Genomic DNA, 10,060 nt, shown 5'->3' on the forward strand with positions numbered 1-10,060 from the left:
AAATCTGCACCAACTGAAAATGTTTTCTGCCTTCCCCTCTTGCTTAGTCACAAGTAGCCCAGATTCCCTGTACCCTAGAGAGGGGCCTCTGATCAGTACAGGGCACAGATCCGGTCATGTTTATAGGAAATGTTGCCTCATACTGACCACTGCCACTGTCCGGTTCAAACCCATCAATCAAATACCGGACTTGAGAGAGCATGGGCTGGGCAAGCCAAGATGAAGCGCGCAGACACAAAGCAACACCGAATGGGCCTCGCCAAGAAAAAGAACAGAAACCCAACCGGGTAATCTCTCCTCGCTGAGAGTTAGAACATAGCAGCCCCGGATGACAGAGGCAAGAGGCTGCGGATCATTCATCCGGCCAGGCAGGCGAGGTGAGCTCCTGGCACTCCTGGGTTGTTGGTTGAGTTTACAGTCGACAGTGGCTCAAGTCCAGGTCCGCGTAGCAGACACAGAGGGCCGCCAGGGTGAGGAGGACGCGGAAGGGGCCTGCGCCTCCCGCCTGCTCCCCGCGTCCAGGTTCCGCGCCAGGCCGCGGCGCCTCAGCCTTGGAGGCCCTGCTGCAGGGGAGGGATTTGGGGAGCATCCCGCTGGCTGAAGAGGTTCTTTCTCCACGGAGCTCCTGCCACGCGCCATTACCTTGCAGGAAAGCTCTTTGTGAGACCTCGACCCGCGCAGCCAGGAGGCCACGAGATGGCAGCAGAGGACACAGCCCAGGACAGAAACTCTAAACTATTTGCAAAAGCAGATATTTGATTTGGGCGATACCGTCTGTTGTCTATAATCTTGTATTCAAGGCCAGAAAAATGACTGAACTGCAAGGAAATGAGGGCAAAATTCGTCAACACGGAGGACCTCCCAACCACCACAGAATTTAGCTGTATATGAAGCCACATGTGAATGGATCGTTTCTTCAGTGTTTAAAGCAAGGGATAGGGGGCAAGGCCTTGAAAAACTGGCGTCAGCAGGAACCTTGTCACAGCCACTTCTTTCTGTGAAGTTCCAATAGGCAGTAATTCAAGTAAAGTATGAGTGACTTCTACAGAGGCTGCCAAAGTGATGAAGGGGCAGATAAGGGTGGTTGCTGGGAAGCATTGCAGCAAAGCAGAAAGCTTTCCCGGGCAGCCAGGGACTCTGGCAACAGGCAGTGTTGGGGGAAGAATAATGAAGATCACAGGATGTCTCAGACCCATCTTCATTCACAGCTGGGAGAAGATAATGCATATGGAAAGGGCATTGGGAACACTGAGACCAGATCTCCGATCTTCTGACTTCTCATCTAATCATCTAATGCTCCTTCCATTCTAACCCCTCACCCACCCCCAACACCCTGTTGTTACAACTAAAAATATCTCCAGACATTGCCACATAACCCCTACTGGACAAAATGCCCCCTCACTGAGAACCAATGCCGTAGGGAGATATTGATAGAAAAAGGTTAAAAATGCAATGTTAAACCTCTTCTAGACTCTTGAGTTTCAGAAGAGGCCTCGAAGGCCTACAAGAAGTGTATTGCACACTCAAAACCTGAATTCCTGTCATATGTTTGAATAACAAGGAGACTAAAATTCAAGGACCCTAGGCTGAATCTGATCCTCAGTTAAAAAAATTGTTCTCAACATTAAAACTTTTTAAAGTTTTTTTTAACGTTTTATTTATATTTGAGAGACAGAGAGTGAGCAGGGGAGGGGCAGAGAGAGAGGGAGACACAGAATCTGAAGCATGTTCCAGGCTCTGAGTGGAGCTGTCAGTGCAGAGTCCCCTATACGGGACTCGAACCCATGGATCATGAGATCATGACCTGAGCTGAAGTAGGATGCTTAACAACTGAGCCACCCAGGTGCCCCTCAACATTTTAAAATCAGAGGAGCTCACATTTAACAAGTTAGGATTTCTGACTTTTATAGGAAAATTTGACCTATCCCAGTACTAGGGCCACAGTCCCACATGGCAATAATTGGGTGGAGTGGAGTAAGGGTAACTGAGGGTAATGTTCTTTTAAAAAAAATTATTTATTTTTGAGAGAGCGAGAGAGCAGGGGTGGGTGAGAATCTGTTGACAGTGTGGAGCCTGATGCTGGGCTCTATCTCATGAGCTGAGTCCATGACCTGAGCTATAACTGAGTCTGATGCTTAACCCACTGAGTCACCAAGGCAACCCAGAGGGTAACATCTTGAAGTAGAATGTGTGTTCTCTGGTTTGCCACCGTTCCCACCAATCCCTGCTACCTCAGACCCAATCTGTTTCACTCCTTTACACTACTCCACATCTCTGTAAGCAATTTATTTTCAACCTCTGAAGTGCCTTATAGTTTAAAAGTATTTTTCCCATGTGTGATTTTATTTTAACCTTGATACTCCAGTAAGGCAGAGATGATAAATACTATGATTATAATCTCCATGTAAGCAAAATGTAGTTCAGAAGGTTGACTTCCCCAAATGTACACCCCCCCCCCCAAAAAAAACCAATCTAAAGTTCTGGACTCCCAGTCCTATTATTTTTTTGAAAAGTTTCTATGAAGACCTGCATTTAGGGGCATTAGTCTGGCTCAGTGGGTGGAGCATGCGACTCTTGATCTGGGGGTTGTAAGTTTGAGTCCCATGTTAGGTGTAGAGATTACTTAAAAAAATAAGATGAAATCTTAACCAAAAAAAAAAAAAAAAAAAGGAACTGCATGAGTGGTTCATGTAAAAAAAAAAAAGGTAGATATAGGCATAATTGCTGGAAAGGATGAATTCCACCTGCTAAGCTGTGCAAGAATCGCCACAAATGATTTAACATTTTTCCTTTTAATGAAATATTTCTCCTTCACTTCTTCCAGACATTTGAAAAGATTGCCCTTCTAGCCCTCTTCAAATTGGGTGTGGCTATCTGACTTGCTTTGGCCAATGAAGTGAGTGAAAGTGGTAAATGCCCTGTTGAGGCAAAAGCATTTAAGAGCCGGTGAACAACTCATGCTTACTTCACACAGGGTTAGGAGTGGGGGACTAAATCTGGTGATTTAAAAAAAAAATTTTTTTTTTTGTCTTTATTTTGAGAGACAGAGACAGAGCATGAGCAGAGGATGGGCAGAGAGAGAGGGTGACACAGAACCCGAAGCAGGCTCCGGGCTCTGAGCTCAGCACAGAGCCCGATATGGGGCTTGAACCCATGAATTGTGAGATCATGACCTGAGGCGAAGTCGGACATTTAACCGACTGAGCCACCCAAGTGCCCCACTCTGGTGATTTAGGTAGGATCTCAAATGGTGAATTTCCTTCAGCTTGGGTACCTTAAGTCACTTGTAATGAGCAGAGCTCGCTGCCAGACTACTCTAGACATGTACTGTGAGAATATTTGTGGCTGAAAGCCATGAAGACTTGAGTATTTGGGAGACACCTGGTTGGCTTAGGAGGTAGAGCATGTGACTCTCAATCTGAAGGTTGTGGGTTCCAGCCCCCTGCTCCTCACAGAGCTTACTTAAGGGGAAAAAACATGGGGCATTGTTACTAGCCTAGCCTAACCTGACTGATAAGGTTCATTTGTACAGTGGTCGAACTTCTCTAAGAACTGGATGCAATTCCTAGACTTCTGATCGTATCACTAAAAGCTGTCGATAAAAGCTGTCGATCCTAACTGGAAGACACAGTGAATTGTTGGCTTTTTTTTTTTAACCTCCAATTTCCTCATCCACCACCATCTCCTGACTTTGAAGAAAATTATTTTCCAAGTCTTGCACACATAAGCTCTGCATTATTCTGGCGGTTAGACTGGGAGGAGGAGAAGGGGGAGGCCCAGATCTTGTTTTCTCCATTCAAAAGCCTAATTCCAGAACTGTCTCCACCCACTAGTACTCACACAACCTTGTCATAGGGCGACTATTACCACTCCCAAGGTGTCACACACGGAAAGGAGCTCTGTCGCTGGCACCACTGCAGTGTCAGGGCAAGGCAGCCAGGCTGCGCTCTTTCCTCACTAATGCCTGGGCTTGACTAAGTCCGGAGAAGCAGCATTCTCTAGGGAAAGAAGCCTTCTCAAGTGGGAACAAAAATGAGTGTGAGGCGCACACCTATCCTGGGCACTATGTGAATTTGGGGTGAGTTGTCTTAGTACTCCAGCTGCGGTCAATTTCTAGTTTCTCTAGCGGCTGGTGCTACTGGGTCCCCCAGTTTTCCTGGGCCTTTCTCAAGCCAACTAGAGCTTGTTATCTTTGCACACGTGCAAAGGTCATAAACAGTGGGGGTTGAGCCCAACCAGAGCTACAGCAACCGGACGCAACCGGGATCAAAGGTCGGCGAGACTGCCGAGAGGCTGAGCCTGCGCAGTCCCGCTCCCGCCTTGGAGAGAAAGGGTGGCGGCATCGCGGGCTCGTTACACCGGCGTGCTCGCAAGAGGCGGGAAAATCTTAGCTCAGGCCGCCGCGTCCTTTCCTCTTCCTGCGCCGTCCACCCGTCTGCCCAGCGCGCCTGTCCTCGTCCGGCACCGAGGCCGAGAGGGAGGGGGATGAGACGGGCCTTGGGCTTCTGACTCATCATCTCCAACCCGTTTCTCGCGCGCGCTCCAAGTCTCAGGACTTTGGATTTGGGCTCTGTGGGAAGGGGGCGCGGAGCCAACATTTGGGGAACCCAGCTTTGCCGAGGGCCAGGCCCTAGCCCCAGCTCGTCCCGAAGCTGCCAGAGGGAGGGCTGTGGACCCACAGTCAGTTCTCAGTTGCTGTGATCGGGGCGGCGGCGCCCTCGCGCAGGAAAACCCGCGCGGCTCCTCCCTGCATCTGGGGCCAGTGGTCGCGTCCGAGGAAACTCTCGGCGAGGGCCCGACTTCCAGCGCCTCGCGTCACTCAGCAGATGCACAGCGCCCCCATCCCGGAGGGAAGGCTCTTTATTTCCCATCAGGCCACGGGGAAGAGGGGCATCCTGGGATTTGTAGTCTTTGTTAGAGTAGAAAAGCCTGGGATCGGAGGAGAAAACTAAAGCACCCATGGATTGACTTCCAAGAGTGGGCACATACGGGAACCCGGGCTTGGAGTGGATGGGATTGTGAAATGTGGAAAGAAGAGAAGTAGGAGAGATGAGGCAGATGCGAAGCTGTATGGGGAGGCGATGGGTAAGGAGGGAAAGGATGGAAGGGAGAAGTAGGTACAGCTGAAAGTTGGCTTAAGGATGTCCTGCAGGCGGGCAGCTTTTCAGGGTAGTGAGGTGAGGGAATATTCTGGTTTAGGTATAGCTTCCCCTAGCTAGGAAGGGAAGAGGAATGAGTGCACTCCACTGGACTTCATGTAGGTCTCAGAGGACTCCATCTAGCTTCCAAGTTCTGTGGAGTAGGGGGCAGGAGGGTCTGGAATATGCTCTTGCTCCGTAGCAGAGCAGGACTTCTCTGCCTCCCCTCACCAGCTCAGTCATTTGTTCCATTTGCTGTGCTAGCCACCGTGGGACCATTCTCCAAATCAGCAACTTCCTCCAACTCAGAGAGACCCTAAAAGCCAGATGGGTGTGAGGGGAGCAAACTGTAGGGGTGAGGAAGGAGGATTTCTAGACAGAAACAACTTCCTCCTTTTCTTCCACTTTTTTCCTGTTCAAATAGTCCTTCCTTTTAGACAGCTTCCTAATGCCGGCCCACATTTCTAGTCCCACCCGTTTAGAGACCCAGCTCGCCTTTACCCACCACTATGAGCGAAATGTCTAAAACCAGAAAACCGATCAGTTTCTGGCTACGATTCCTTCCCCCTCCCCCCAACCCCACCAACCCCATGGTTTTCCCTTAAGTGCCACTGACCATGATAGCCAGTGAAAAAATAGGCTGCTAGCTCACTGCTCCATACTTTCCAGCCCTGAGTACCTCCTGCAGCTCCTGGTAGTGCAGACTCTGGGTCCTGCAGCATCCTGGTTTCCTCTGGCTCAGCAGGAATAGGGAGTGTGCTGAGAAGAGCACTCCCCCTAATGTGAAGGCCTCAGTGCTGAGCTCCACCATCAGCAAGCCAGCCAGCTGCAGGTAGACAGGGCTGAGCATGCTACAGGGGACCCAGCACCTGTTTGTCCCTGCCCCTTTCCCTCTCCATCTCTTCTTGCCTCCTCCCCCTCCCACCTTCTCCTTTATTCACCCATACCTGAGAGGGGGCAGCTGGGGCAGGCCCCAAGGCTGTCTTCATTGCCTCAATCACCACCACGATGAAGCCCAAGATCAGATTGAAGATGTTCAGTATCATCATGGCCTTCACCTGCCAGGAAGCCAGCTCAGCCCTGCCCAGCCTAGGGGACTCACTGCAATCCCAAGTCCCACCTACAGGCTAGCCCCAAAACAGAACTCAGCTCCTATTCCTCCACCTCTAAACAGGGCCATCTGCTCTCTGACTTTGTTGCTTTCCCTCCTCCGTCTTTTAGGCCAGTCAGGGGCAGAGATCTGACAAGATTCGTCAGCATTTAGCCACTTCTTGGGCTGAGTGGTGTGTGTGGGGGGGGGGGGGGGGCAGTGTGGGAGAACAATGTTGTATTTTCTTCCCCTCTCACCTTCCAGAGTCGGGGTGATCTGCGCAGCTCAAGGGTCACCATCCCCGTGAGGAGACCCTGAATGGTGAGAAAGGCAAGTGTTGAGCTCTGGCCCCATTAGGGAGGGGCTTGAATGACCTTCCATCCACCCTTCCTTGTGGTGGGTCTTACCAAAGCTCCAGGCACAAGTGGCAGTGCCGTGGCCATGTGACAAGCAGATTTCAGGCAGGCAACAGAGACAGCAAAGGGCATCACAGCCACAGCCAGCCATAGCTGACTCACCTGGAGGCCGGACACAGGGTAGTTGAAGGGGATCAGCAATTGGGAAGAATGCATGTTGGCGGAAAAGTGGTCAACCAAGAGCAAGTAAAGGAATGGGATATTGTTTAATTTTTTCTGCCTCGTGTCCAATTTTAATTACTTACCTATGTGTTTCCCCCACATGATGGAAGCTAGTTAGAGATTAAGGGTCTTGCTTCATTATTTTATGCCTTCTCCACCCTCCTCCCACTCAGAGCCTACCACAGTTTCAGGCACATGGTGGGTGCTCCCTAAACATGCACAGAATTGAATTGGGATACAAGTGGATATGCTGAAGCTTGGGCTGGGGCTGCCTGGCCTCACCGCCAGCACCAACAGGTGCCCACTCTGCCTCTGCCTTGCCCAGTGCTGTAGCTTTTCCAGACGAACACTGGGTCTTTCCTGCTCCCTCTGAGCAGCTCTCTCCTCCATGGCTCCCTTGCCCACTGGAGTTCAGTGCTTCCTAGGTTGGGAGAAATGCATTATGGCACCTATAAGGAGATAGCACATGCAGCAACATCTCTTTGAGCTGTCCCTCTGCCCACTTCCAATGTCCAGGGAGTTGAGCCTCAGGGCCTCACACCTACCTAGTCTGAAGGAGCTACTCCAAGGAGATGGGACCCAGCTGGGCCTGGAGCTCCTAGCAGGGTCTGGTAGCTTAGAGCAGACAATAAACTTGTGCTGGCAGAAACAGGCTGTCTGGGCTGGGTGCGGTGGGGCAAAGGTCCTCACGAAGGCCTAAGGATCCAGGGAGTGGCCATGGGCAGACCCAGCCTCAGTTCATTCCATGAGACCCAGCCCTGCCTTGCTCTGTCTGTCCCTCTTTCCTGTCCCCCACCCATCCTGAGTCATCTACTGACTCTTCACCTCATCCCCATGAACACTACCACCCTGGGCCACAGTTTTCCCACATTTCCATCTAATTCTTAATCATTCTCCTTCCCACCTCCCCACCCCCTTTTTTTTTGCTTCCTCTTCAAATTACTTGCTATTCCCTAGGGAAATCCCATATTATTGTCTGGTTTGGTCCCCTATCATTATCACTTGCAGATTTGTCTCAAGACCAGGCAAGGTTTAATTCCCCAGGCTTCCTGTCTCTCACTTTCTGGACAGTTTCTCCTCTCTCTGTCCTTTCTTGAATGATTTACTCTGGATAGGACACTAAGTAGATGGGGATCCCTACTTATAGGAGGGATTGTTTCTGACTCAGTGTTCATTTGCAGCTAAATATGTATAGAAGATGGTCCCCAAATGGTCAGTTTTGGGGAGAACACCAATGAATATTTTTTAAAGTTAATTTTAAAATTTATTTATTTTGAGAGAGAGAATGTGCAAGAATGAGTGCAAGCAGGGGAGGGCAGAGAGAGAGAGAGAGAGAGAGAGAGAGAGAGAGAGAATCCCAAGCAGGCTCCATACTGTCAGAGTAGAGCTCAATGCAGGGCTCAATGCCACGACCCTGGGATCATGACCTGAGCCAAAACCAAGAGTTGGATGCTCAATGTGCTGAGCCAACCCAGGCACTGATGAATAGTTTTGAGAGAGAGAAGTTGCCTTGCAGTCAGGTACCTGGACTAGAAGCTCAGCTCTGACACTCCCAGCTGTGTGAAGTTGAATACATCATTCTATCTATTTGAACCTCACTTTGTTCAACCTGAGTGATAAAAAGGGGTCTAATGATATGGCTATGAGAGGCTGTTGACTCACAGTGGGCACTTAGTAACCATCAGTGGTGTGTTGAGGTCACACTGATGTGCTTGATGCTTATATACTAAAAGCTTATCCAGAAGCAAAGCTGGGGACATTTATTTCTACAATGAGAAGCAAAACCAGCTAGCCCCAAATATATACTCTGTGGATCAAAAATAGGAAAGACACATCTTGGTGCAGGGCCTGAGATCTGAAGAAAACCTAACCTATGTTCAAATCCCAGATCTACCAGGGTGACCTTGGGCAAATTACTTACTGTTTCCTTATTTATAAAGGGAAGTTAATAATACTGATCTCAATACAATACTCAAGGGGTTGACTTGAGTATTAAAGAGAAAATGCAATGAACTAGCTCAGCCCAGTCAGTACCTGGCACATAAGTGCTCAACAATTATTAGTGGCTATTATCATTATTACTGCTCATGATAGAAGACTGGGCCAGGAAACTCCTGGGAGTTAGTACTGAGAGGCAGGGTCCTGGGTGGCAAGTGGCCCTTTGCAAGCCACTTCTGTCCTGCTTAGTGCTTTTCTTTCCTGTGGAGTGGGAATCACATTTAAAGGGATTCAGAGAAGTTGTGTGTCTACTCCCTCCTCAGTTCCCATGTGCATTAATTTTATTTAGTGGCAATGGCCTGACAGAATTTGAAATGTTAGGTTTGTTCTGAGGATCCCAGAGCTGGTGGGCCAGTGGAAAGAGACTCTTCAGCTTCATTTTCCTTACCTGTAAATGCAGACTGATTGTATTTCTGAGTGTTATTGTAAGGATTCCACACAATTAAATATGTGAACAGGCATTCGGTAAATATTGACAAAATTTGAGTATGCTACTTACAGATTTGTAGCTCCCTTCTAGACTACAGTCTGCTCATGCGAGGGTACCACAACCCCCTCATCTGTTCATCCCCCCCAGTCTTGAGCATAGTGCCTGGTACTTAGTAAGCAATCAGTAAATATTTGTTGTATTGAAGAGCCATTAAAGTGACTTAAGGAATGGAAAATAGAATTCGAGAGGAAGAAGCAGGAATTGTTTATCAAGAACAGAAAGGACCGAAGAGTAACTTTAATAATGTTTCTTATACGGCAGACATTAACTATCTCTATAATCGCCCCTCCTCCTCCCCAAAAAGAGAGACAGAAATTGTAAGGGAGAGGCTTTGAGATAAAACCCCAGGAAGAACTTCCCGAGTCTGTGCATGTTGGGGCAGAAAGAGCGGCAGAGCCAACTCCTTCCCTGGTATGTCCGGGTTTAGGGTGGGAGGGGCAGTCGGGCTTGGAGGCTGGGGGAAGGACGAGATGACCTTTCAAAATCTCTTCCAGTCTCCCGTTGGAATCGTCTGTGCGTCCCACCCCCGCTCCCTCCCTCCCTCCCTCCCTCCGACAGCGCCCCCCGTCTCCAAACTGCCCGCACCCCGCCCCTGGCGGCCGCCTTTCGCGGCTCCCGGGGTCCCCAGCTCCCTGTCTCCGGAGCCAGAGCCCCGCTCCCGCTCCCGCGCGGCTACTAGCCCCGCCGCGCCGCCCCCCGCATGCTAATGGCCGGGCCGCCTCCCGCCGCACACAATGCGGGCCAGGGCCGGGGGCGGGGGACCGGG

General features: G+C 49.9%; 2 protein-coding genes across 2 annotated transcripts in view; one reads left to right on the forward strand and one right to left on the reverse strand.

Annotated features, from left to right (window-relative positions):
- Window positions 1–4,844: 4,844 nt before the first annotated feature.
- Window positions 4,845–7,418, reverse strand: TMEM253 (transmembrane protein 253). The gene is made up of 7 exons (XM_029952570.1): window positions 7,352–7,418; window positions 7,089–7,227; window positions 6,636–6,746; window positions 6,486–6,542; window positions 6,086–6,196; window positions 5,818–5,964; window positions 4,845–5,454 (listed from the first exon to the last, which is right to left on the reverse strand). Exons 2-7 carry the CDS (start codon window positions 7,194–7,196, stop codon window positions 5,374–5,376), a joined length of 615 nt encoding a protein of 204 aa, XP_029808430.1. The 5' UTR covers window positions 7,197–7,227; window positions 7,352–7,418; the 3' UTR covers window positions 4,845–5,373.
- A 2,189-nt stretch (window positions 7,419–9,607) lies between these two features.
- Window positions 9,608–10,060, forward strand: part of ZNF219 (zinc finger protein 219) — an 8,636-nt gene continuing 8,183 nt past the window's right edge. Inside the window, exon 1 of the mRNA XM_029951270.1 lies at window positions 9,608–9,705. The gene's annotated coding sequence lies outside the window, so the exon portion shown is untranslated. The remainder of the gene's footprint in view (window positions 9,706–10,060) is intronic.

This window comes from Suricata suricatta, chromosome 9 (assembly GCF_006229205.1).
Source record: "Suricata suricatta isolate VVHF042 chromosome 9, meerkat_22Aug2017_6uvM2_HiC, whole genome shotgun sequence".
Lineage (NCBI taxonomy): Eukaryota > Metazoa > Chordata > Mammalia > Carnivora > Herpestidae > Suricata > Suricata suricatta.

Bases quoted from the DNA above. Each gene is read 5' to 3' on its own strand.
- TMEM253 (XM_029952570.1), bottom strand. From the start codon at position 7,196: ATGGAGGAGAGAGCTGCTCAGAGGGAGCAGGAAAGACCCAGTGTTCGT. The intron at 6,543-6,635 runs GTAAGACCCACC...CTCACCATTCAG, and splicing joins CACTTGTGCCTGGAGCTTTG to GGTCTCCTCACGGGGATGGT. The intron at 5,455-5,817 runs GTACTCAGGGCT...TCTGGCTTTTAG, and splicing joins ACTACCAGGAGCTGCAGGAG to GGTCTCTCTGAGTTGGAGGA.